Genomic DNA, 27935 nt, shown 5'->3' with positions numbered 1-27935 from the left:
ACCGTTTCTGGCAATTCAGAAAGGACCATTTCAAGCACTCAGTACTGAGAGTCAGTGAAATGGAACAACCTCTTCTAAGTTTTGCCTTCCTTATGTTGTTCTCCTGCTTATAGTACATCTTCCCTTCTCAGACCTGGTTTATCTCTGCAAGATTTGCTCTATGCATCCTTTCTCTTGGGGTCTGGAATATATCTCTCTCTCTCTCCTGTGATTCAGTTTCTTTCTTAGAGTTTTCAGAAAGTCCTCATTGGGTAATTAGATGATTCTGGGACAATGCATTGTGCCAGTTTTCAAGATATGTCGCTGTTAGAATCAGAAGGGACTGTTCTGACCTCGCGCATGAGATGGATGCCGAATTTCACACAGTCACTTTTATGTCTAGCTTCTGTATGGACTTTTTGTCTGAGGTTACTATTTACTTAAATGCACATTCTGCTATATCTTGTGCTCTGTGAGGTGTCACAAAAGTCTGCTTTAACATAACACCTATTTATTTAAACATCTTTTGTGTATTCTGCTCAAATATGTACTGCTTTCAGATGGAGCAGGAGGAAGGCAAAAATCACCTGCATCCCAAATGACTATTCCTCATAGTGTAGCTTAAGATGGAGTGGCTTGATTATTCCCTGTGCTTATTGCTGTTTTTTGTTGGTTTTTTTTTCTCTGCTATGAAAGCAGCTGTTCAGTAAGTAGTCTCATGCAGGCTAGAGGAGGATTTGGTATACCAATCAGAATTGCAATCAATCTATTTTTTTTTAGTGGTTATTAAAATGTGTGGAATAAGATGGCCACTTGGTGGCAAAGCTGAATGGCAAATGAAATGCAATTCTGCTTTTTCACTAATGCTTTTATTTGACTGGCAATTATGGGAGATTTGAGGTAAATTGTCAGCTTTATAAAAGCATGCTGACTTCCACCTGCAAGGCTGTATTTCAGTAATTGTACTAATTTCCAACAATCATAATGATACTTGTGGTGCTAGTACAAATTGTTTGGTTCGTTGAAGACAAGAGGTAGTGAATCAAACAGCTTTGCTTTCACTATGAAGTTACATTTGGAATGTTGGGGCAATGTGAGTGAATGCTCCTTCTTGAGTCTCTAGCTGATTTAGAGTTGATGCTACCTTAAAGCTTCAATAGCAAGCTAAAGGACTTGCATGCAGTTCAGTAATTTGTTTCTTACTAACACAGGTGTTGTGTTGTCCTCACATCAAATGCACTTATCCCATTCTGTGATGAGACAAGGTGAAATGTACTTAAGAAAAGCAAACAAACATCAGTAGCACCTTGAGAACAATAAAAAACTCAAGGAAATGTGCTAGCTAATTTCTCTTTCTAGGTGCTTTACCCAAAAAAGGGTAATTCAAACTATTATTTTTAAAGTTTTAATTAAAAAAAAAAAACTTCTATTTGTTAAATCACCCTGATATATTTGCAGGGCAGGAGAACAGCAGGCTCACATCCGCGTGAGCCTTTTCCTCAGGTGGTGCCTGGCTATCACTGGAAGCATTTCAGCATGGTAATCACTAGCTATGATGCCTGGAAGCTGGTTTTGTTTCCTGTCATCATGGCATCTTAATAAATTATAGGTTGCTCTGAAAGTAATGCCTCTTATTTCTATGAATCTACAGCAGCTACAAAGGGCACATTAACACTATTTGATAGAGCAAATTCTCAGCTACAGAACGCTGTATTTCAGCCTAATCATAACCACTAGCTGTGTTGTGTTTTTACCAGCCATGAACAGGGCCTGCATGCTACTCTCATAAAAAAACATCTGCACCAGTGGAGGTGACCTACTGTCGCTGCTGCTGCTGAAACACATCACCCACCACCTCACTGTGCTAACATCCCCTGTTTGGTTTCCATCAATGTTCTGTAAGCATCAATGAATGTCAGTTAGTGCCATTTCTTCCACATGGAAGAATTCTTGTGTCTGGTGTCTGACATGGAAATGCATATGAAGAATTTTGTCAGACTGCCCCTCTGTTGCCATTTGTCACATGGAAACAAAATGTAAACGTATCGGTGGGAAGGTTAAACCTCTACTGTCATACCACCAATGACCATCTCCAACATCATAAAATAGGAGGCATTATTTTTGGAGCAGCCCTCATCCTATGCTTTTTCCTCACCCAGAGTTCTGTGCCAGCCTGTCACTTCATATCCCAAGGGGCAAGGTGCCTTAGCTGTGGGCTCAAGAGAGAAGGAAGCAACTAAAAGTGGCATCTCTTCTGCTGTTCTGTCTCAGGTGAGGTGAGGAAGTGACCTGGCTATACCAAGCAAGGTCTCAGGCTTCCTCTGTGCCTAGCAATATATGGGACAACTGCATTTTTCTCTTCTGTTTCACACTGACAAACACTGAAACTGCATTTATTACTGAGCTTCCCTTTACTCTAAAAAAAGACTTATTTCCTTGTTCCAGCAGGTGCGCTTCAAGCCAGTTCCAAGGCAATGGGAGCCATGTGTATTTACTGCCCTGCCTATCCCATGCTCTTGCTGCATATTCTGAACTGATAGGTATGGATGACACTGAAGCAAATGAGCTTTTTTTTTTACTGTCTAAGAACCAAAACCTTTAAATTGGTTGTACAGTGACAGAACTTTGCAGAGCATGTGGTATGAAGTAGTAATTCCTACTACTGGGGAGCTTAGCAGTAAATCCAGAGTAGTGATCCTGGATTTCTTTGTGGTACATACCCTAATGTATCCCACTTCTCTGTATGCACGCACACATTCAGCCCGTGGACAGTGAATTAATAGAATTATACTTTCTAAAGCTTTTTTGAAGTCTTAGGTGGTCCATTAATAAATAGCCAAAATGTCTGTAATTCTGATTCCCTTAAGTTTAGCAGTTGCTTCTGATGAATGTTTTTAATTTTGAAAGTGATATTTCATTCATTATTTCTTGCCTGAACTGTCTTGGTCATTATCATAGATGATAATAATAATAAAAAGTCAAACCAAGCACTTGGGTAAGCTACGAGTTTTAATGCATTTTTGGTGGTCAGACAGCATTTTGTGCTCAAACTGGTACTGGCCTCAGCTGTCCTTCTCCTGACCTGGATAGGGCAAGAGCAATGCTTTGCTGTGACCTTCTGCTTTGGAGCCATGTTTCCCTAATTCCTTATTCACTGTGGGGAGTAGCACCACTCAGCACAGCTCTTATACATTTATTAACCAAAATGCAAAACAGCAACTGAATAGATGGTATAGATATATGCTATGTTTGTATAGGTATAGCTTTATTTGCGTGCATAGGTGGGCTGGGTTTGCTGGCAGTTAATACAGTAAAAGGGTATTGTTTATAGCTCGTTCAGAGGGTTTTTGGTTGGGTGGGATGCTTGTTGTTTTTCCTTTTTTTCAGCCCGGGTAGTTGTGATCCGCACTGGTAGAACTGAGGAGAGAGGCTGAAATCAAGAGGGAAAGCAGCATCTCCTGGTTTTGTTAGTGTGCGTGGTGGGGGGAATTCTTCGTTTATTTTCTAAATCAGTGATTTATCACAGAACACTTGCAGAGCAAGGAGCGTTACGCGTAGCACAGCAGCCGCCCCGCGGACACAGGCTCAGGGCGGAAGCCGCCTCAGCCGCTTAACAAAATGGCTCCTCCGGGGCGGGGGCGGCCCCGCGGAGCTCTCCATGGTGGCCGCCGGCCCTCTGCTGGGGCCTAGCGCCCGGCCGGCCCGGGGGCGGGGAAGAGCCGCGGCGGGGCGCTCCCTGCTCCGCCGCCGCCGCCTTCTCCCGGAGCCGGGGCTGCCCGCACGCCGCGGCCCCCGCCCATCCCTTCCCCGCGCCGCCCCGTGGGGAGCGGAGTTTCGCCACGCTCCCTAACGGCCGCGCCGCCGGCTCGGCGGAGCCAGGAGTTTCGCCACGCTCCCGCAGTCCCCTCGTGGGGCGGCGGCGCGGTGCATGCCGGGCCCGAGGCGGACCGTCTCTTCGCTGCGCGAGGAGCTGGGAGCCGCGCCTGCCGCCATGTTCCGCCGGGCCGCCGCCGCCCGGGGCCTCTAGCCGCCCCCGCCCCGCCCGCCGCCCCGCGGCCCTCTCCCGCCAGCCCGCGGGCGGAGGAGGCGGCCGAAGGCGCCGCCGCGCCCAGCAGCCGTCGCCGGAGCCCGGCAGCGCTCAGCGATGTCCGCCAAGGAGGGGAGCAAGGTGCTGCTGCTGCCGCCCCACGCCACCAGCGAACGCGCCGTCAAGGGTGAGCGACCCGCGGCCCCGCCGCCGCACGAGGGCCCGGGCCCGGCGGGGCTGCACGCCCGGTGGGACGCGGCGAGCAGGACCCGCGGCGGGTGGGCGCGGGGACAGGTGGCCCGGGGCGGGGGGGCCCGCCCGCAGGTGGGGGGCGCGGGGCGAGGAAAAACGGGGCCGGCTTTGTTCTGCGGGGAGCTGCTGCGCCGGGCACCGCCGGGGGAAGGCGCTGCTCGGCTCGGGCGGCCGCGGCGACGCCGGCCCTGCGCGGGTCTGAGCCGGCCGGGCGGCCTCACGTAGCCCGAGGCCTGTGCCGCGGCCCTGCCGCGCCCGGCGCCGTCCCGCGGGGGATTCCCGCCCGGAGCGTCGTGCTCTGCGGGGTTCTGTACTGTCTGCGCGTCGCTACCGGGTCGTTACGGACTGACAGCGGAGGGGGGGGGAAAGGGGGAAGAGGGAGCGAGGAGCCGCAGCCTCCTGCCGTTGGCTGTCGGTTCTGATGGACAAACTCACCTTGATCCGTACCTTCCTGGGTGTCAGGGTATTATCGGAAGTCTCTAAAAGCCAGCGTTACGCTGCTGGGAGAGAAAGGTAGAACGTTTTCAAGCAGATAGCTCTGTGTGACGCTGAGGCTGTCCAGTGACCGCAGTGCTGTGAAAGGCAGCTCACTAGGTCATCTTAGCATTTCGCTGAGAGCAACCCTTTGCAACTCAAGTGCTGTATTTGTTAGATTTAAGCTCTGTTTGGATGGTGCCATCAGCAGTACTTGAAAGCATTTTAGCCCTCTTCTTGGATGACAGGTAGCACCTAGAGGTCTGACACGGTGCTCCATTTAGCTGTGGCTTTGTGGCAGCAGACTGAGGCAGCTGGAAATCCATGGCTGTCTACAAAGCAGCATGGTTGCAAGGCAGACATTCCTAAGAACACCCAATCCAGCTGATTTCAGAGGAGAGATCCTGTTCGTTTAGCTTAACGGTTGGTCCTGGGAAACAAAGAGGATGCTTTTCTTTTCATCAGGTCCTTATAAAGCCTTGGAAGCCTATAGCATTTTGGAAATCAGTATGTTTCCCATTGTGTTGGAAAGTGATGCTCACAGTGAGTTGCTACCCATTGGGGATTGCTTAACCTGTTGGTTTGTCTGTACATAGTGTGAGAGTAAAAGTAGAAAATGATGGAACTGGTAAAATCACGGACTTGTGTTAATTAGGGCTGTTAGCACCAAACTGTTATATATATTTTGCTGACGTCTTACAGCTCTACTGTAATCTGGTAGTAAATACAAGTTCTTCAAACTAGGTGGAAGAACCCGCTGATTTCCTAAGAGTTTTGGGAAGTCTTGGGCTGATTAGGTGCTGCGGATGTATCTGCTTGCTAAAAAAGGTGGCTGCGGCTTGCTTCATTCTAGCAAGATCACAGCCTGAAGCTACTGTGTTTCTCTGAGCCGGATTGTGTGGGATACAAAGATGTTGTAAGGATAACCAGGCCTTCATATTGCGCTCAGCATTCACACAGTGGCGTTTTTCTCCTCTTTCTGCCAGCCTGCCTGGTCTCTACCTGCTGTGCTGAACCGTGGGGCTCTGGAGGGAGCTAAGCAGTGGTGCTGAGCTGTGTTCTTAGCATGAAGGACAGATTGCTCCACCACCCACTGCCCTAGTGCAGTGCAGCTCGAAATATTATTTCGACAGCAGCCCCAGCTATGTAGGATTGCAGGTTGTGTCAGGGCAAAGCGGGTGTATCTGTGCAACAGAAATACATTTGTTGAAAGCATGTTAAAATGTGACATCTCTGTTCACAAATAGATGCGCTACCTCTCACATACAGGGAGTGCTCCCATGCTCTTACCTACAGCACGATGAACAGATTACAGGAATGGTGGTACTTGTTTAAAACAGGAGGGCCTTCTGCTATTGTCAAGTCAGCAGTGTGTGCCAGGGGACAGAAAATATGAATTTGTTTCGATAAAGATGCATAGACTGGGCATGCCGGTCAAGCAGTCCAGTGGTTTAACAATGTCCTGTGCTTTTTGATTCTTGAATGCTTAAGAATCATTGTAGAGCTCAGTGCTTTTCAACAAAGTATCAAGTCTGTCACTGAGAGTTATTACTGAATTTATTTACTGGAACACATTTTGGGGAATCTTCTTAAGGGAATAATTTTTCACCAAAAATTCAAAATCGCTATCGGTTGGGAAACCGTGTAAGAAGTTCTGATTTCTTGGATGCCGTCAGCTCCGTTCCCAGAAAAAAATCTGTTTGGGGCATCCAGGTGCCTCTCGTTGCTGAGGCATTTCGTTTATAACATCTCAGGTCCTGAGAACAGCCACAGAACTGGGAAGAGTAATGCAGTAATGTTATGTGGTGCGTCTGCGCAGGAGGGCATTGATCTGTACCTGAGTGTTCCTGCCCTCCATACAGTACGTCTTCTGAGGAGGAAATGTGAATTCAGGACTTGATGCTTGCTGGTATTTGCACTGCTTTCTCTGTTGCTCTCGTTTCAGCTTTTTCTTTCTCTGTTGGTGGAAAAGGGGAAAAGTAACATAAACTATCAAAGATAAGATGCTATGAGGAATTAAATCTTTATTGTTAATGTGTGTGGGCAGAAGTGGGCAAGAGATACGCAAGAAAAAACCCTTAGTTACCTGACGATACGATAGTGTAATAACCTGATGATATGATAATGTAATAACTAAATTAATAATTTAATTACATACAAATAGTTTAGTGATTAATGAAGGTAAGGTAATAATTAGGATATGGCCTCCTTTATATTTTGACCTGTATATTTATCCACTCATCAGAGATGCCCATGTTTAAGAAGTACCCGAAACATTATCAGGTAGAGTGTTCACACTGGTCAGATTCATACCACAATCACTTCACACGTGCCGTGTGCTGTCTGGCTGCGGTGGCCTTGCATGCCTTCCAAATAAGAATTACAAATCAGTGGCTGCTTGTATTATGGTATATTAAAAGCTCAATTTTTGTTTTCTTTTTTCTTAAGTTACGTTTGAGTAATTTGTACTTATGGTTTTTCCTATAAACGAATGGTTAGCTGCAGAGCTGAAATGCCTAGATTCCATTGGTGCGTTTGGTTTCCCCAGGCTGTCTGGTGGCCAGGCTTCTGTTGCTGCATATGACAGAGATGAGGAGAGGTACCTGTCTTCTTGATCTGCTGCTTGCTGAGGTGCCCTTTTCATTTCTGAAGAACACTTAGCGTTGTGCTGTGTTGTGGAAGATGGCATTCAAACTGCCATTTGTGTTCAGTGACTCTATCTGGTTCTTCTGCTTTTACTGTATTTTTGTGATGAGTGACTGCCTTTAGTCAACACACTGCTCTTCTGGAGATGAGAGACTTCAGGATACCTTTATTTTGGATAGAAGCTACTATAAAGTGTGTTTTTAGCTATTAAATGACAGCTTATTGAAGCAACTCAGCTACTCCACAAGTCCCAAAGAGAAGTAGCTCACGGTTTAGCCTTGAGCAGGATCCTAAACTAAGATACTAACAGCTACTTTTTGACAATGGCATCCACCTAGGAGAAAAATTATTGTAATATTTAACTTCAAAATACGGAGTCTTGATTTAAATTAAAAAGAAACAAAACAAATGCACAGATAAAAAGGATAAATGCATACAGGCAGCATGGCAGCTGTTTTGAAAATACAGTTAGGCCCTTAGAATGCCTCTGTGCTGCTGGCTAGCCTGATTCCTAACTGATCCAGAAGAGCGGGAAGCTATTAAAGAGAATATTAACACTGGGGGGGGGAAAAATCATAGTTACAAGTTGGGAGATAAGATGGAGTGGAGCAGAATTCTGATGAGTTAATGTTTGAATGGCCATATGCATTCTTTCTCATTTTTTGAGTTAGTAGTGAGAGTGCATGAACTATAAACAGTGACAACAAGCAGCAAACAAAAAAATCCCACACCTGTCTTAGTTTTCAGTAGGGCCAGCTGGCAGGTGAGGCCTGAGATGGGAAGGGCAGAGCAGAAACCTGGCAACTAGTTTCATCTGTGTTTGTGATGGAAAAGCCTAAGAACTCTTCCCTAGGAATCCTTTTTTTTTTTTTTTTTTTTCCTGAATGGTACCAAAGGAGTCTCACAGAAATGTAAATGGTTTCAGATCATACCAACAGTATGAATTTTAAAAAGCATATATTCTGGGACCAGTAGATATTCTTCTGCTGGCACTAATGGAATTGTCTTTTTTTTTTATTTCTTCAGGGTTTTTGGGTGCAAAATTGCTGATCTATTTTCCATAGCCTGTGGCATAACTCATCTTCTGAGTCTGAGAAGTGGAGCACAGCAGCGTTTGTACCAAGCTCCAGATTGAACTGAAGAGCTGTAGATCAGGGAGTTTAATTTAAGCAGACTCACAGCACTTGTGAAAGAGTAGACTGACTCAGTCCCTGGAGAAATATGGTATTAAAGAGGAATTGGTCCAGTTTTCATAGAAGGAAATCCAGATAAATTTTTAGCATTTTTTTGGAGGAGCCAGTAATGTGATTGATCCAGGCAAAGCCATTGATCACATTCCCTCATCAGAGTCTTTAAAGTAAGCAAAAGAGGAAATGTCCTCTTTTGGATCAAAATTAGTTGATAGGTAATAAACTTCTATACTTGAAGGAGATTAACATCTGTCTTCAGTGCTCCTTAAATATATTCTTAAATTATTTAGAAAACAGAGGAAGTAGCAAAGCAATAGTGCTGATTTATGACAGTAAACTTCCAGAGGTGTTTCAGAAGGCTATTTTAGACTGAGTGGTTAGCAAAGCTGCAGGAGACAGCTGTGATAAAGGCCGAGCAGTACAGACTACAGGGAAGGAGCAACCTTTGCTGTGGTGAGCTCTGGAAATAAACATTATGGTCCATATGGGTGGTATTCTGAACGTACCTGTTTGGTGACAGTTGAACAGACTGATGGGAATTTAGGGATTGTTAGAAGATCAGCTTAGGACAAAGAGAAAGAGAAAGCAGCAGCATCCATTTCGTACGTCTTGTGTTAGATGTTCATCTGGAATGGCAGCATGTAATTTTCGGTCCCCCATCCTGATTTTCTTCTTTATCTAGATATATGTTCAGCAGCACAGTACATTTTGTGTGAGGTGGAACAGAAAATTATAATCGGTGGCTTGGAGAAGGTGTAGACAAGTGACAAATTGAGTACCCCAGTTGTTGGGTACTACTTATATTGGGAATAGTTCTTACTGGAAAAGATCAGTAGGAATCAAATGCAATTTCTGTTTCCTAGTGAAAAGGAGGAAAGCAGTGCTGAACAGCATTTTCCTGAATTCAGTTTAAAGGAAAGGTGAAATATTTGTTCATATAATGTGCAGTTTAAATCATGAGATTCATAGCAATGAGATACAGTATAGGCAAAAAGTATCTATAGAAAATCTGAGCAAAGCACTGAGGAGTAGTTCTGTCAGTGATCATGAACACCATGGTGTGGATGAAACTTACTTCTCTAGAGGGAATCCTTCAACCAGCCTGTTTGAAACATAAAGCACGGTGAGGGAAAGTCCTATGAATCTGTCAGTGGCAGAAGCACATATAAACACTAAATAATCTTTTAGCATAACGCAGTGTGGTCATTTTTAAGGGTGGTCCTCCCACTAGTGATTTTCAGACAAGTAATACTTTTTTTTCTGAGATAAACTTCCAAAGCATTAACCAAATCAGTAGGAGAAATGCTCAGCATAAAAGGTGAATGCAACATGACATATTAGGCAAGGCAGTAGTTACATCTGAAATTTATAATTTTATGAAACTTCTAAGACTGCAAGAGATAAAATACATAGTGCCCGCAGTGCTTTAGCAAAGTTTCAAGGTTGACAGGGTCATCCGTCTTAGCTTGAAGAATGCTTGATACTGTAGAAAGAGACATGCCTTTAAAGAAACTTGAAGAAAGGGATAATTTTTGTGGCATTTCAGAGTAATGCTGTAATTCACGAGGAACTGTCTTCACTGAATATGTACTGTATTGTTTGGGATGAGTAGGGTAACTTGTATCTTTTGACAGCCATTGATTCTAGTTTTCTTATTCAAGTAGATGCTGTCACGTGTTAGTGTTTCACTAATACTGTCAAGGTTGCAGGTCCATAGACCGACCATCCCTGATGTCTCCATTGCCATTTCTTCTTTGTGTTACATCCTACCAATCTTTGTGTTAAGTCCTACCAAGTGGAAAAGGACAATTGGATGTATTCTGTCCTTGTAGTTGTCATGGGTGCTAATCTTCTTGGTTCATTATAGATACTGGCATAGAGAGGTGAAAACTCCAGAGATAGACCAGAAGATAAGCTAGGAATTAGGGTTTGTTATTTTTCTGAATGCTGGTTCATAGTTAGCAGTGCATTTGTAAAAACTAAACCCCCAAAAGCCCACAAAATACAATCAAACAACAAAAACAGACAACAATGCTGGCAAAGTGAATAATGCTGGCTTTTCTTCACAGAACTCCATAGTTGTATTCGCTTATGAGTTGTATTCATTTATGAGCCAGCACTGGTTGTGCATTTGCAGCCTAGAGGGCCAGCAGTATCCTGGGCTGCTTCAAAGGAGAAGTGGTCAGCAGGGCAAGGGAGATGGCTGTCCCCCTCTGTTCTGCCCTGATGAGGCCCCACCTGGAGTGCTGCATCCAAACCTGTGGCCTCCAGCACATGAAAGATGTGGAGCTGTTGCAATGCATCCAGAAGAGGGCCATGAAGATGATGGAGCCCCTCTCCTGTGAAGAGATGCTGAGAGGTGAGGCTTGTTCAGTTTCACATATATCTGGCACCAGTGCATCACATTATTCCCCTGTATTAGATTGGGAGATCTGACACAAACCCATTGTCTGTGTTTAGTAACAACTGAGGCTTTATCTGTGAAACCAAAACCACTTTCAAAACACAAAATGAAAACTGGAGTGTTGGGCATGCTTATACAGCCAAAGCCCAGTTTATAGAACACGTCACAGGGTCCTGATTATAGAGGAAAAAGGGCTCACTTTCTTTCCAAGTCAGACAAAAAGGAAAAAAGAATTGTTGAAGTTTGAAGGTCTTGGGAGCAGTTGCACACTTGCTTGTGAAAGTAGAGTACATGGTACAGTTGATCACTTCTACTTTTTCCTACCATTTGTTTAAGAGCTTTGATCTCATCTTGTCTCGCGAACCTTTTCCAACACGGTGCCTCTGATACAAGCCAGGTTTAACCACAGTTAGTAAAATGGGTACATATACCAGTGTGGTTTAAATTTACAGCATCTACATGTTAGGTTTTATTAGGGGCTACTGTTGTAGCCAGTTACTAGGCAATGTGAGATCTGCTTTGGGTCTGGAAGTAGCATGTTTGTGTTAGTTGCCATACTGCACCTCTCAGCAGGGATTATTGCACTGGGTGAAGTGCCACACTAATGTAGTTTTTCTGCTTCTGAACCTCTTCACAGTGTGCTACTAATTTGTCCATTCAGATTGATGATGCCTTTTGGATCTCCCGTGGCTTTTTGTAAGGTATAAATGAATGAACCCAGAGATTGGTAAAAATCCATCTATAGAATTAGGTCTAGAAGTGGGTTTTTTTTTTTTCTTGGTGTTTTTTTTGTTGTTTGTTTTTTGTTTTTATATCTGTTTTAAGTAGCACTGTGATATGAAGATCCTTTTTTTTTCTCCTTTGCAAAGGCACACTAATAGTAATAGAAAACATCACTTTTTGCTGACAAAAAACAAGTTACTCGTTGTTTTCCCTGTCTTTAAAGTTTTGAATCAATATGCTTAAAATTGTGCCATCCATACATACGTTAAAAATGAAAATGATTACATTTTACTAGTAAGCAACAGTGAGAAAATCCTGTGTGATGCTGTAAATCGCGTGTTATCTTTTTAACTAAGAGCTGTACTTTTACTGATAGGATGTAGTCTGTTATTTTGTATCGCAGCAGGTACTGCTTTAGCGATTCAACTCAGTGCTTATCTGTTGCTTTGCAGGGAATGGAAGAAGGAATTTCTTTAATGACCAACACTACATTATTTCCTTAGGGTAATTCCTGTTAATTACCATTCCGTTACAGTCCCAAGAGCACAGGTTCTGCACAAAGACTTTGAAACACAGACTGCATTTCTGTCTTGGAACGCATCATGCTGCAATTCTTTTTCCTTAGGCTATAACATTCTATTACTACTTCATCAAAAGTTTAATTAAACCCATTAGTTTGCAGAAATGGTCTACATGCTTCAGAAATGGTCATCCTTAACCTACTGAAATGTTATTTTAATATTTTTTTTCAAAGGTATAAGCTATAATATGGTGTTAACTGTTGTTGAGACTGAATTGGAAAGAATCAGTTTAAAAAAAATATATTGCTGGTTTATTCCAGTGGAGTGGTGATGCAGATTAAATTGTCAGCTGTGTTTTATTCTTCCTTCTCTGAAGATTATTCTGAAACGTATCCTCCTTGGGCAGTACATATACTGTGGAAAAAAAAAAAAAAGATCTTTGTTAAATTTCAAGGAACTAATTTTAAGGCTTCTGATGCTAACAGTAATGATTTTGGGATGTTAAAGATAACCCCTGGTTGTCCAGTTTTCCATTTGAAGTTTAATTTCTATAAGTGTATTAATTAAAATAATTTAACACAGTTCTTCCTAGACACTGGACAGAAGGTCAGACAGAAGAGGTCTTCATAGCCTCACAGAAAATGCAGAAGATTGAAGATCAGCTGGTCACCTCAACATTCAGTTCTCTGCTGTGTCCTGCATGTATTCAGATAACCTCCAGAAAGAAAAAAGAGCTGTCTTTCACCTAAGTAGGTCATTTTCCAGGAGCAACTCTAAAGCTAGTAAAGCACAGTTTCTTCAAAACTGCATCTTCTTGCTGATGGACTGTTGTTCTGGGAAGGCATGATCTTTCGTGCTTTTGCAACAGTTAGAGCAGGAGAAATCTTCCTTGTGAATTGTCTGATATCTTATAAAAGGATGAGCTCAACTTGGTGTTACTGAAGACATTCGTGCTCCCATCTCCTCAAAGGAACTGCCTGCTTTTGTAGGCTTACATGAACTTGACACCTGCAAACAGACGTGACATCCCTGTTTAGTAACTGACTTTCTCACCTACCAGCTCACTTTGCGTGCATTCGTTTATGGATATTCACAGCGTGTATGTTTGTGTAGTTGCACCAACTGCATTTGACATGGACCCAGATTCAGAAGCATAGGTTCTTCATCAGGCTTAGTGTCTGTGTCGTGCGACCTTTGTCATTTATCCTGTTCTTTGTTCCTCGGTTTCTCCATCCGAACCTTCAGAAGTATCACGTATTAATTCTAGATGGTGCAGTACGGTAATTGGGTCATGTTGGTACCACAGCACTTATGCCAAAATCCAGCCATCAAAACCATTTCTGGGAAAAAATTTCAAGAAGAAAGCAGACACACTTTATTAGATTATATTTAATTAATCTGAAGTTTATGTTATGTGTAGCAGGTTTGTTCCTTGTGGCATAAAAAGGGGAGGGGGTTGTCTAAAAAGTTATATACAGATTAATATGAATTACCAAATAAAGCAAAAAGGAGACTATGAAGGTTGGAAAGTTGAGCTCAAAAAGCAGTGAATGAATTGATGTGGTCGTGATAAAATGTTTTTAGAAGTGAATTAAATTCATCTTGTTGAAATGCTGGGTTTCTCTTTTCAGAGACAGGTTTGTAAATGGTGGTTGTACATGCAGCAGAAGTGGTTGTCTTTTTATTTCTTAAATTTGGGTTACATGGTATTTAAACACTTCGTAGTGAAACCTGGCTACTAGAGGGGACCGGAAGGAAAGCCATGCTGTTTACTTAGCAATACACTGTGTCCAAAATGCCAGACTTGTTCTATGCTGTGTAAAGTCAAAGCGAGCTTTTCCTTGTCTTTCTACTCTAGAACCTTATTACCTTAAGACAGAAAGGTAGCAATATATCACTAGTAGTCCAGAAGTCAACTTCAGTGACATCAGTGAACATTTTAGTATTTCAGCTTTGATTTCAGAATGGAAAGTTTTACTTGGGAGAGTAAAGAAGGAGAATGTGAATTGGCAAACTGCAAGTGTGTTTGTACTGTTGGATCTTTAAGTAGATACGTTTTTCCCCATTTTTTTTTAAATAATGTTTGAAATAGTATTTAAATGGGGGGAAATTGAGCAGTGTTGGTCCTTTTGTTTCATTCTTTAGATTCAGATGTGTATATCTTTCAGGTTAGTTTTACTGCCTGTAGTACTGAACAAGCCGGGTGATATTTGGGTGCTCTGGGTGGGAAACTTAGTGGGAATTCAGTATATTCTTCTCTCTCATGATCCCTATGCATGTTGTATGTGTGCAGTAATGAACTGCACTGCTGAACAAGTTCGGTGAGCCAGCAGCGTACCCTGGCAGCCGCTGGGGGAGGGGAGGGGGTGTCCTGCTCTGCTCTGCTGTGCAGCCTCACCTCCAGCACTGAGTGTGGGTCTGAGTGCCACTATGTGAGGACAGAAAGCACTCACAGGGAGCAGAGGTGCAGTGCTGAGCTCTGCTCCCTGTGACAGTGACAGGGCCCGAGGGAACAGCATGGAGCTGTGTCAGGGGAGGGACAGCTGGGGGTTAGGGAACGGTTCTGCCCCACAGAGAAGTGGGCATGGAGCAGGCTGCCCAGGGCAGTGGGCATGGCCCCGAGTGCCAGAGTTCAGGACAGTGCTCTCAGACATAGGGTTTGGATTTTGGGTGCTGATGTGTGGAGCCAGGAATTGGACTGAGTGATCCCTGTGGGTCCCTTCCAGCTCAGCGTATTCTGCGCTCCTATGTAAGTTGCAGTCAAATCACAGTCTTGGCAGCTGCTGAGCCTGCTCTGGTTCCCAATTCAGACCTCTTATGTGGTCTGCTTCTTTGAGATAATGGATCACGTTAGGATTTCTTTTGATCCACAAACTGGGATCCGGACTTTAGATTCTTACAGACATTCCTAAACTTGTGTCAAGTACATGGACAGCCTCAAAAATTAAATCTTTTGGAGGCACTTCAACAGGAGAATAAGGAGGACAGGCTCAATGAAGGGTTTTCTATCTATTCGTGATGGCTATACTATATGCTGCCAAAATTACAGATTTTTTTTTCTGAGAGTATGAAGTTGTTCTGCTGCTTAATCAGCAGTCTGACAGAATTTCAAACTGTTGGAGTCCATCCTGCTGCCTTTCTGCCATATGGGGCTAAGAGAGAGTTGTTTCAGCTTCACCATTAATGCTGTCCTAGACCTTTGTCACAGTCCCCCTTAGTTTTCACAGTTTTAGGCTGAAGTATTCTAGCTTAGCTTTGTCATTCCTATAGCAGAAACCATTGGAACTTTTTTTATTTTTATTGTTCTCTAATTATTATTTTCCCTTTATAAGATGGGTGAACCAGAATTGCCTACTGGATTACTGAGTGGCATAATTGTGTCTTATTTAGTTTTATATTTCTGCTAGTAATTCTTAACTGGGTATTTTTCTAGAACAGTAGGGAAGACCTTGTTTCTGAATAGTAGTGGTAAGTTTATAGTCTGTGATTTTTTTATGTTAAGTTAGAATTGATTTCCTTGATTAATTCACATTTAGCAATATTTAACGTTGTGTTTTCTTGCTGAGCCATTCGGTATTTCTCCTGTAGCTCATCATAACCTGCACAGTTCTTCATTGTGTAGAATACTTATTGTCACTTGAAGACTGCACCCCTTCGTGCGTGACCTTCTTCTCAGTGTAATTTATGAATATATTAAATCGCACAGATCCTGGGGGGGGGGGGGGGGGGGGAATCTAGTGACCTTCCTTTCTGCATGCTGACTGTCACCTCCTTTTTCTTATGATCCTTTAAACAGGTTTCTATCCTTTTGTTACTACCTTTGTTGTTTGTTTTTTTTTTATTGTTTTCGAGGACATACTTTAGTATGGGTGCGAGTCTGGGTGGATATTAAGTGGATCTCCTGCATCCTGAATACTTACACTCCTTCAGGGAGTGCCTGAAATGAGAAATACCATGTTCTTTTGCAAAGGCAGTTTTAACTCTTCAAATGGTGTATATTGTGCTGTGCCTTTCAGTAATTTTATAGTTTCTGTGCGCATGTATAGGTGTTAGTTCTTGTAATACATATGCAGAAAGCACTGTTCTATCCCATTCTTAGTGGTGTCATTGAGTTTGTTGACTGGAAGACTAATTTGCTTTGGTTAACAGCTGTTCCATGATAGATCCAGTTCTGTTTCTTCTTGTTGGAATGTATATTTAGGATAACGTTGTTGCGACTAGTGTTTCTTCTTTTAAATTTTAGCTGTCCCTTTCCCACCAACGCATCGTTTGACATCTGAAGAAGTGTTTGACACAGATGGAAAACCCAGGGTTGACATTTTGAAGAACCACTTGATAAAGGAAGGTCGAGTGGATGAAGAAATTGCACTTAGAATCATCAATGAGGGTGCTGCAATATTACGGAGGGAAAAAACTATGATAGAAGTTGAAGCTCCAATTACAGGTAATATTTCAAGAATATTTCATCAACAATTAAATTTTAAAAATATTCAATTTTTTTCACTAGTATAGTTTCTCTTAAACACCACTAGAATAAAGCTTTTGTGAAATCTATTTGAATAATCTCTCACAGTTGCATATCAGTACTCGGACTGAAAAAAAGACACTGCTCATTACTGTATAAAACTGCAGCATTGAACCTGCTGGGGAATAAAACAGACTAAACAGGGTTATAATGACAACAGAGAAAGTAGTGAAATGCTTGTGAATTATTAATTTCTCATTCCTGTGATGTAAGTGGGAGTAAAGACATTTTCCTGTAACAGATAAGTGAACTCAGATTTATTCTGAAATCTAAGTATGTGAAGAGAAGGTAATGTTTGAAGCAAATACTGTGACCTAGATTTCTGAGTGAAAAATACACCTTATAGTTCCTCAGTAGGCGAGACTGATGGCTGAGTGCAAAACAGTGTTCTTGTGAGGGTAGTAGTACTGGAAAGCGTTAAGATTGCTTTGCCATCTTTAATGCAATAGCACTGATCCACTGTGATACAAAACTGACTTGCAGTGTTTTCAGGGGTGTTTTCCTACTTGGACTAGTTCTGTTCGTATTTGGCCTGGAGAAAGATGGTATTAGTGTCCTTAATGTATTTGATTTAGAAAAAATACAGATTAATGGAAAATATTTTATATTGCATATCTATAGTTTAAAATAATGTAGATTTGTGGGTTTTTTGTTGTTGTTTTGTTTTGTTTTATGTTCAGATCAGTTGGTCTTTAATTTGAAAGCTTTCTTCTAAATTGACCTTGGAAAATTGTTTTCAAAAACTTATTTTAGGGCATCAGCTTGCTTTGGTTTGTTAACATCAGGCAAATGAAAACATTGAAGTAGTATATCATTATTGCTGTTGTTTTAAAGAAAATTATTGATGTAGAAGGAATAACTGACTGACTGAACTCAGAATATTTTTAAGTTCTAGATGAAGCTCAAAACTAGTGTTGTCCATATGTTTAGAACTTTTATTTTTCACTTTGTTTGGGTAGTTGACCTGTGTTACTGGACTATTGGAAGCTGAAAAAGAGGAAATGTTCTTGCAGAGTTTGAGTTGAAATCTTCAGAGAAGTGACATACAAGAGGATGCATTTTATTTGGTCTAATTTTGTAGGTCTTTGTGACAACTGTTTTATGCCAAGGGCATTACATCCTGTCAAGTACCATATCTGGTGTTCCTTTCCAAAATTTGAAAGACTTGATTCTCCACCCCAAATTTACTGATGCACACTAAGAAGTCATAAGAGACTTGGTCAGCTGATCGGTGACGTTTTGTGTCGATTGGAAGGCATAGGCTCTCAAGTGCTATCAGCAGCACCTCCCCCATAGAAACAAGAAGGCAGCTCCTGACTTCCATTACACTGAAAATTCCTGTAGGAATGAGGAGTTAGGAGCAGTTGTCTCTTCCATATGAGGTTGTTTGGTTTTGCTGGTGGGTTTTTTTATTTATTTATTTTTAGTTGTTGTTAATTGCAAGCTGAACTGGCTTTGCTGCGTGCTCTTCAGAGTCTTCCCATCTGTTATCTTTGGCACTTCCACCCTTGGTTGCTGACCACTGGTCTTGTACTGTTTCATCACAAGAAAAATCCACTGTTGAAATAATGAACATGGTTTCTGAAGGAGAAAAGTAGAAGAGAAGATACGACAGTGTTGAAGGTGTGATAGTCAGAAAACAAAGGCGTATTCTCCCTGCATTTTTCAGTCCCACATGGAAACAGCAAATTGTTGCAAAGCAGCATCATAATACTTGTTCAAAACACATACCAAAGCAGATCTGTGAAGATACATCAGGGTCCAGGGGAGACAGTAAAGAGCTGCTGACAGCTTTCAGGACCTTGATGCTCTGTGCATTAACTGCTTTTGAAAAATATTCCACGGTCTGCCAGATGTAAATCTGATCATTATCAGCATTGCCACATGTAGTGAGAATAGTATCTTAATGAAGAGCAGAGGGTGAAGCTTCAAAAACTTCTGTTATTTCTTCTTTATGCATGTCTTTTCTCTAAGAAGTACTTTGTGGCTGTTTACTTAACTATAACTTAGTAACTTTTCTGTTAGATTTTTTTAAATTAATTTGAACAAAATTTTTGCTTGCAGTGTGTGGTGATATTCATGGCCAGTTCTTTGATCTAATGAAGCTGTTTGAAGTGGGAGGATCACCTGCTAACACAAGATACCTCTTCCTCGGTGACTATGTAGACAGAGGTTATTTTAGTATAGAGGTAACTGAATATATTAATCTGTTTATCCTAAATTTTTCTATAAGCACACTTTCATGGAGACTTGCAAATGACATTTTAGGTCTGCTTTAACATGTGAATGTGTTCTTCCTTGCTATGCTTTCTCCTATTACAAAGGCCTACTTACAGGAGGATATTGACCAGCGATTTGGACTGTCCTGTTGAAATCACCAGACTTACTCATTTTTCCTTCTCTTTCTGCAATTAGGTTTTATGACAGTGCAATTCTGTAGCTTTATTATGTATAATGTTGCTTCCCTGGAAGTATGCTTTAAGGTGCATTTGTAAGTTTTTGGAGAACAGGTGAGTTGTGACTGAGAAGTCCTTCTCTCAATGCGTTGAAATGTCTATCTGTACAAAGCAGACTCCTTTTATTCATATAATGTTATTTAATAATTACTGATATTTTTCTTTACTGAAATTCTGAGGGCGATTACAGATATTCCCTAAGGATGATGTGTGTGTCTGCTATTCATTTTTCAGGTATTCTAAATGCAAATAATTTTTCAATTTTCAGCATGTTTATAGAATATGTTATACATCAAAGATATATCAGTTCCAGATGTATGGTTTTTTGATTAACTACTCTGTTTGAGCCAGCTTGGGATCTCTTCATAGATACCAAATCTATAATAGAGTGGTGTACCATTTGGAATAGCAATATTTGGTGTATGAGGCTTTGTATCAAAATTATGTGTTCTAATAATATTTGTGTGGGCATGTATATATACCATGAATGACATGCATTTTGGAGTTTTCAGGGACAGTAGACAAGCAGGACATGTAGCAAGAATGACTGCCTCAGAAAGTCATTTATAAGGAAACATTCCAACATATGTGTGCTGTATGCATATTCTTTTAGTCTTCATGGCTAGTTTTTCATGTGCTTCTCTTCACTGAGATAATCTGTGTCTTTTTTGCTCGAAGTAGCTGTTAGAACAGCACTAAGGAATGTGGCAGATTATCTGAATGAAGTTGAAGTGTGCACTGTAAGTACTTGGAGTGGGTCTGTGCTGTGCATCCTGTTGAGAAAGGAAAAAATAGTATGTTCATAAGTTCAGCCCTTTGCTTCCAGCATTTTACTTAAAAATTAAATTAAAAAAAAATAGATAAATTATTGTTGCTAATCCTTAATTCCCTTCTGGGTGGAATTTGAGAGAGCTTATATATGGTTACGTCAAAGTTTCTCTTAGTGACTGGAAGTGTAACATAATTTTGATCTGTCTTTTTACGGACAGTGAAGATATAGATTCCTTAAAAGTGCAAAGACTGAAAATTGATTTTTCTCTAATAAATTCTTTAATTGGTCTATCCTAAAACATTTTTAACTGCATTGATACTTCAGCAGTAAACCATTTTCAATTAAACAAATGCAGTCAATTCTAATGGGAAAGTTCACTGCAAGCTATACTGTATTTGCATAAAGCAGACCACTGGGATCAAGATGGAGTTCTTCCCATAAGTATACACTATATCTTTTCTATACTGAAATAATAGGACTTACACAAACTAGTGTCACAGTTTTCTATAATAATAAAAAATACATATATTTGCACAGCAAATATACATGTATTTGCATATGCACAGTACAACAAATGTTCTTTTGGGACTTAATAGATAGCATGCTTAAAATCTCAGCGATTTTGCTAACTATAGTACTTGTTTATTGAAAGAAAGGCACTGCTTTTACACTTGTCTGTTGCAAATCTTTAAGATTGCCAGTGCCTATAATTTTTTCGTACAAACTGAATTAACTAAAACGTTTCAGTTACAGAGTTTGCCAAATGAATTCACGTATTCATCTGATGATAAGCAGATATGTCACAAACTGAATATGGTTTGCTGGGAAGTAGATTTAAAGAGTCTGGGGAACTTGCAAGACCTCAAGATATTTTGCAGATACAAAAACATAGAAAAATTATTAATTTCTATATTTCTACTAAGATAAAAAAATCGATAATTAGTTTAGCTGAACTTCTTAGTAGAAGTCCTTGATGTTTTTCTCAGTCTGTTTCCTTTGTTTTCCTTCTTCCTTCATGCACTTACCTTACTACGCAAAATAACTTTGAAGAATGATAGCTTCAGGGTTCCTGTACTGATTGGAAAAAAATAGTAGTAACTTGCAGATGACTTCAAGGTGGTTCAGAACTATTGGGATTTAACTTTTTCTTTGCTTAGTTAAAAATTCAAAAATTAGATTTGAAGATTAAGAAATATACTTTGGGTGTTTAGGAGTGCTGGATGGTAACATGCTCTAAGTTTCAGAAGCTTTGCATGTTCTGCAGCTCTGTCCCAACTCTCTTTGCTCCTGATGTTGCAGTAATGATTATATATGGAAATTTACTATACTACCTTGAATTTACTGCTTGAGCAATGAATAAACAAGCAGCTTTCCCATTTACGGAGGGAAAAACAATAAATTCTTTGACCATTCTTAATCTAAAAACACCATAAAGCAATACAGATGTCTTTAAATTAAACAGATTTTTTGTGGATTTTGTTTTGATTTCCGCTAACGTATGTCTGTTTTCCTTCTTACGAAATCAGGTTCTGTGCACAGAGACATGCATTGACTAGATGAAACTGAACAAGTTGTGTAACTCTGGTCCAAAACTGATGTATTGCATCAGGAGAAGTAGCACTGTATTTTTGTAATGGCACAATGAGCTGTATTTATGTTTGAAATTTCTGGCATTCTTACTGAAGGTGTCAGAGTAGTAACAGGTTTTTAAATGTAATTTATTGAATATCTTTGTTTTCCAACAGTGTGTGCTGTATTTATGGGTCCTGAAAATTCTCTATCCAAGCACATTATTTCTCTTGAGAGGCAACCATGAATGCAGACACCTAACAGAGTATTTTACCTTTAAACAAGAATGTAAGTACTGTCTAAGACTATAAGAGTAGGTTTCTTCCAGCCTAATGATTTCTGGTCTCTCATTTTGCTTGAGAGATGTTTGTATATGAAATATACAATATTGATATGAAATATACAATATTGATACAATATGAAATATACAGTATAATGAAAGTCCTGCAAACTTTTGCAAACCCAGCTAACTTCTGTAAAACTGCTTGCTGTTAAGTGGAGAAGTGCTGGCAGTGGAGAAGACTGTTGTTTGTAAAGATATATTATGGAGTAGACTTCAGTGCATCAATCCTGTTTTTGAAATCCTAGTGGGAAGGAAGTTATTTTGCTTTCTTGGCTATAATCAGGAGTGTGGAGTAAGTTGCTGTCCAAAGTTGTGAAGCTTACAAGAAAATACCCTGCTGCTAAATAATTTCCATTTGGGAATTGATTTTAACTATATTACTAAGATTACTCTTTTGATGATGTAAGCTGCTCCTGCTTTTGGAAGTCTGTATTAGTACTGATCCACTAATAAATGGAACACTTGCTCTGATAAAACTCTTCAGTGAAGGTAGAAGTTGTGTGATATGACATGTAGTCACTTCTTAGCATTTCAATGTGAATGAAAAGTATCACAGTAACGCTGTTTGATAGAGCAAATTCCCAGGTACAAAACATTGTTTTTGAACATATTAATCTCCATTAGCTGTGTGTTTTTTGTCAGCAATGAAGATGTCACTTGTAAACATCTGCAGCAGTGGAGTTGGCCCACTGTCACCGCTGCTGAAGGGCACCACCACTGCCTCACTGTGCTCACATCCACTATTTAGTCTCCATAAATGTTGTGCAAGTGTTGATGAGCATCAGTGGGTGCCATTTTTTCCATATGGAGGAGTTAGTTACTCAGCTTTGTGTCATATGTACTTCCATGTTCAATACTGCTTTGTCAGACTGCCCCTCTGCTGCCATCTGTCACATCACAATGAAATGTAACAGAACATTGGCAGGAAGTTTCACCCTCTACTGCTCTCAAAACATCCACCTCTGACATCACTGGTCAACATAATAAAATAGGAGGCATTACTTTTGGAGCAGTTCTCATATTTATGTGATTTTTGTCTATTTATTTTAAATGAAAATAGTTTCTCCACGCTTAAAAAAAAACATAAGAAGTGAAACAAAGTTGTTAGTTCTGGAAGAGAATTTCTTAAAAATATGCTTGCTCTCATCGTCTTTGGAAGCATTCATTTAAACTCAACAGTATTTGTTATAGTATGTTTTTGAGTATTTAATTTCTCAGTTTCACTCTTACATTTACGAGCCACTAGATTACATTTTCTGTGGAACACAGAATCCTTAATAATTTGTATTTTCTTTCCTGCAGGTAAAATAAAATACTCTGAAAGAGTCTATGATGCTTGTATGGAAGCTTTTGATTGCCTCCCTCTTGCTGCTCTCCTAAATCAACAGTTTCTTTGTGTTCATGGTGGACTTTCACCAGAAATTAATACACTAGATGACATTAGGAGAGTGAGTATTTTGCGTATTTGAAAATGAGTGGAAGTACCGGTATTTGTGTGATGATAAACAAATTCACGTTTGTGAAGTTGTCAGTATATTTTCTGTTCTTGTCCATCTTGGAAATGTAAATCAGGATCTGAAGTTGAGATCAAGGATTTTTATGTATGCTCCTGCTTGGCCCATCTAGAGCATTTTTTCTTATACATCTCAGTGTGGACAGCTGGGACTGTTAGAATCCACACACAAACACCTGAAAAACTCTTGGAGTTTCCTAAGACATGTAGTATGTATAAGAGCTTCATATCCAATCTAAATAGAGCTTTTATTTTTTACTAGATGAGAACTGAAGTTCTCATAGCTTTCAGGAATAGAAGTGAATTGTAGTCTTGAAATCATTTGGTGAATCAAGTTTCAGATTTCAGTTATAATATTTCTTCAAAAAAATTTTTTTTACTCTCTTGAACACGTGATTTTTTTTTCTGTTTTTAGAGAAAGTATGAAGCTATGTCTACTAGAAAGCTGGGCTGCTATTTAAAATGACAGATTTGGTTGGCATTTGTTTAACAGCTGTAGAATGCTTCCCAGTGTTGAAAAAGTGCAGACTGTAGCTTTGTTGTAAGCTTTGTTTTATTGTTAGGTCTTATTTTCAATGTTTCAGTTATTCAATGGGAAATTAGGAGACTAGAAATAACTATAATTGAGCAGAATCACTGCCTTCCTTAGGTCATTCCTGCTAGTGTCTTACCTTGGGCGAGGGGGAGGCAAGGGAGTGGAGATGAGAGATGGGAGGAAAGAGTGTTCTCTTGCACTGAGTCAGCTGCTTAAGTGTATTTTGTGTCTTCCAAAATTCTTTGTGTATGTCTAGTCATATCTTAGCTAGTATCTGAAATCCTTGGAGGAACAGGTTATACCAAATTAGTTCTACTGGAAACAGAAGCTTCTGAAGAGACCGTAAACATACATTTTTTTCTCTTAGGAAAGGCTTTATAGACAAGTTATCTTATGTAACTTAAGGTGCACATTCCTTCAGTAAAGGTCTCACTGCTTTTAAATCTTTATTGTTTGTATTGTTGAGAGCCTTTGCCAAAATATGCCAGTACTACTTGGTCTTAGAAGGCAATATCTGTCCTGGCTCAGTTAGTACTTTTTCTCTAGACTAAGAAAAATAAGAAAGTTGTACCTTCTTCATTAAAGATGCAAAAAAGAGAAAATAATACTTAGTGTTTTTTGTGTAGTAGTAACATTAGTTTTAGAACATTTGTGGATGCTCTAGTTGTTAGGTATTTAGAGCAAGGTCTGTCGTACAGTGGCTTTGGTATAACTAATGCATTTATGTAAGATGATTTTTTCCCTCCGATTGGAATTTCTTTAAAAATGTAATAAAGGAAATTCTATTTTTAATAATAATTTGCATTTGTGAAAATATAGAGGAAAAAAAGAGACTGTTTGGTTGCATGATGGTCACAAAAGTGTTTTTTAGAACTGTAAAAGCAGAACCCTTTGAAATGTGTTTCCAGATTCAGATTACAGTGCACAACATTCTGTTACATGTAATGTTTCATCCAGTTGATGGGAATTTGTAGTTCTTGTACTTAATGGGAATTTCGGTACAAGAAATGGAAGCTATGATTAAAGAAAATATCGAGTTGAATATGGAGTATTCTTTAGCAGGAAATCTAATTGCTACGCTTGGTATAGAATTGGTTGAGTTTTATGGCAATGTAAGAAGTTATATGTTCATAATGAACTTAGGTTAAAATGAATTGTGAAACAACTATTAAAAATAATTATCAACAATTTCATGGTACTCCTAGAAGATGTTACGTACAAACTGAGTTACAGATCTTAAGGAAGAAGTGCTCTCATTAGCCAAGTGTGAAAGTTATAAACTGAAATTGTTGAAGTATTTTCGGAATATGTGGAAATGTTTATAAACCTCTTTTGAAAGGTTTCAGAAGCATGTAAGTTTGGAATCAGGTTTCAGATTGCTGAATGAAAGTGTAAGCTTCCAGCAGTTGATAACAGCCTTTTTGTAGACTTGAATGGAACATAAGTACTATTTTTGAAGCTGAGATGGCAAATATAGATTGGTGCTTCAGTTATTTTCTAGAAATTGTTTAATTAGTTGTAGCTGATATTAATCATTTTATCAGTGCAGCTGGGCATCTTGTCTATTATTACTTCTCTTCTACTTAAAGTGTACAGATAAGAGTGCTGTTGTAGTATTAGAGTGTTTTGTTACCCCACTGGAATTTTCAAAAGCTGAAAGACGAAACAGAATCTGAGTGTTAAGAAACTTGTAATTTTGGATCGGTGTTTTTCTGTTCCTTCCTGTTTCTTTCTTCAGTGAGAGGTATGAACATATATCCCCTGTATTCTGCTTGATGTGTTTGGAAATCGTAACTATTCCTGTTCTAATTAGTGACAGCTGAAGAGTAGCTGATAGCAGCGTAAAATAGAAATAGTTGCTTCTAAGAAAACTTTGGGATTATAGGTGAGGATGGGAGGAAAAAAGAAAAAAAAGAAGCTTGTGTTCATGTGGAACAAGGTATGTGGGCACCTGTTTCAAAAAAGATCAAAGTATCAGAGATGGAAAAAGTATGTCCCTAATTTTGCTTTGTACTAGTATTTGTAAATATTGATATCCTCCTTTGTATCTTTTATTATATATTGTTTCTTAGAATTACCTATGTTACTTCATTCTTTGTTTATACTTCTCCCTCTCCTCAGAATTAGAGGCTGTTGTCCAGTTGTATCTCACTTTTAAATTCACCATTTATTTATTTATTTTGAAAAGAAGTGAGAAGGAACGGCAAGTAAACTGTGCCATTCCAACGAGGCCTTAGCTCTTACTGCATTACAAATGAAAAGAAACATGGTCTGAGGTTTCTGGAAAGCAGCACAAAGGAAACAGTTTGGGAAAACTGTTATACAGGATTGCAATTTATTTTTCTTTTAGTTTCAGTCTTAGAGCTAATCAGGTTTCAAAGTGTCAAGTAGATGTAATTAAAAAGTCATTCTGTTATGCTGGCCTTTACATTTGCTTTTATAATGCTCAAGGCTACATTAGGATGAGTTATAAGCTTGTGTGCTTATATACATATGTGAAAATCTGTATTGAATATTGCTTCTGATGAGAACCACATTTATAAATGTAAGACTGTTATTAGAAATGTTCTTTGGGCCTTTTTTGTTTGTTTTTTAAAGAATCTTCTGGTAGCTTTTGGAGAAGTCAGTATTCATGGGTTGGCAGCAGCTTCAATAGCTGCATTAGAGCTTGGCATACAGTGATATGTATGTCTATTTAAATTGAATAGGTGATGTAAAACGCTCTTTTTATATCCAGGAAAATAGCATGCACTTGTGATACAAATGTGGTGTGCGAAGCAACTTTTGTAAACATCAGGACAATTGTATACTATTGTGAGCCTTCTGGTTTATGAGCAGAACTTCTTATTAAGGAGATGGTTCTCCTCTGCAAATTGGTAGGCATCATTGTCCAGAATGTGAAGGGAAATCACAGCCTTCAGCAGTATAGGTGTTACCCAGAAATAAAGAAAAATTCTGTGTAGATGCAGATTTTGCTGGATGAACTCTTCTGTTTGCATTATTGACCTTCAGGAAAGTGATTTAACTACATGAACAAAATAATTACTTTTCTGGTATACTCATTTCTAGTAGAGGACAGATGTCATAGTAGCCATGACAGTAAAGCCTAACCATCAAGCTGCAAGCACTTCTTATTTCTGGGAAATGAAAGTTTGTGAAACTTGTAATGATCTAATTTTTGTCCTCTGAACTTCATTCACACTGATGTTACGGTTGTGTTGATAGAGTGTTTCTTTCAGATACGACCACCAATTTAGAGGTGCTGCTTTATTGATTTACACTGCCAGGACTTCTGCTGAAACAATATTCTATGAATCTTGATTGTAAGCCTAGTGATTGATATGGAAACGTCTGGATTAAAATTATACTACCTCTTAAAGAAGAGAGGCAGAGATTTTATTTTTTCCTGATTTACAGCAGATGATCATTCTTTTATTGAGTTCTCAGTGGACTAAGGCTTGATCAGTAAAGAGCCTTGAAATATATAGGGCGCTTCTAGGGATCTCTTTATAATCCGTTACTTCCTTTCTGTGGTATGCTGAATTTTCCTTTTCTTTAGTATTATCTGACTGCTGTGCTTCTCTGACCTTCATGTGTTTTTTAGAGTATTACTATTCAGTAGTTCTCAGGAAAATTAGGACAGGTTAATTAAAATTGATGTCTGTGTCTTCGAGTATATAGAACTTTTATGAAGGTCTTTTTCTTCAGAGTTATAGTAGTTTTAATTTGCCGTTCCTTAATCTACCCCCAAGGTTTTGCTACTCCTTAATTTTCTCATCTGTGTGGAGGTATGGTACACTTCAGTGCAGCAGCCCTGACTTCTCAGTACCTAGAAATAAATTAGATTTAATAATCTTATGGTCCATTAAAAAATATGATACCCATTTCTTTTTTAACACAAGCCACAGTGATTCTCATTCTTGAAAAAGTTTTTCTCAATTCTCAGTTCCTTCAATCTTTCTTAGAAATTAGAAATATATTAACCTAATTTGTATTGAGATTCTTC

The 27935-nt window shown here is 39.7% G+C and overlaps 1 protein-coding gene across 5 annotated transcripts in view; it reads left to right on the top strand.

Moving 5' to 3' along the window:
* The first annotated feature begins 3869 nt into the window (after positions 1-3869).
* Positions 3870-27935, top strand: part of PPP3CB (protein phosphatase 3 catalytic subunit beta) — a 45033-nt gene continuing 20967 nt past the window's right edge. The window contains exons 1-5 of one of the 5 annotated variants that reach the window (XM_065746813.1): positions 3870-4193; positions 16460-16660; positions 18806-18930; positions 21715-21826; positions 23184-23329. In XM_065746813.1, the coding sequence (XP_065602885.1) occupies positions 4124-4193; positions 16460-16660; positions 18806-18930; positions 21715-21826; positions 23184-23329 (654 nt within the window). In that variant the 5' untranslated portion in view covers positions 3870-4123. The remainder of the gene's footprint in view (positions 4194-16459; positions 16661-18805; positions 18931-21714; positions 21827-23183; positions 23330-27935) is intronic. The other 4 variants (XM_065746809.1, XM_065746808.1, XM_065746811.1 and 1 more) reach the window with 4 other exon arrangements.

Source organism: Cyrtonyx montezumae, unplaced genomic scaffold, assembly GCF_038088225.1.
Source record: "Cyrtonyx montezumae isolate F1298 unplaced genomic scaffold, pur_monq_1.0 scaffold_4, whole genome shotgun sequence".
Lineage (NCBI taxonomy): Eukaryota > Metazoa > Chordata > Aves > Galliformes > Odontophoridae > Cyrtonyx > Cyrtonyx montezumae.
Note: the sequence above shows the minus strand (reverse complement) of the source record. Positions and strands in the feature narration are given on the sequence as shown.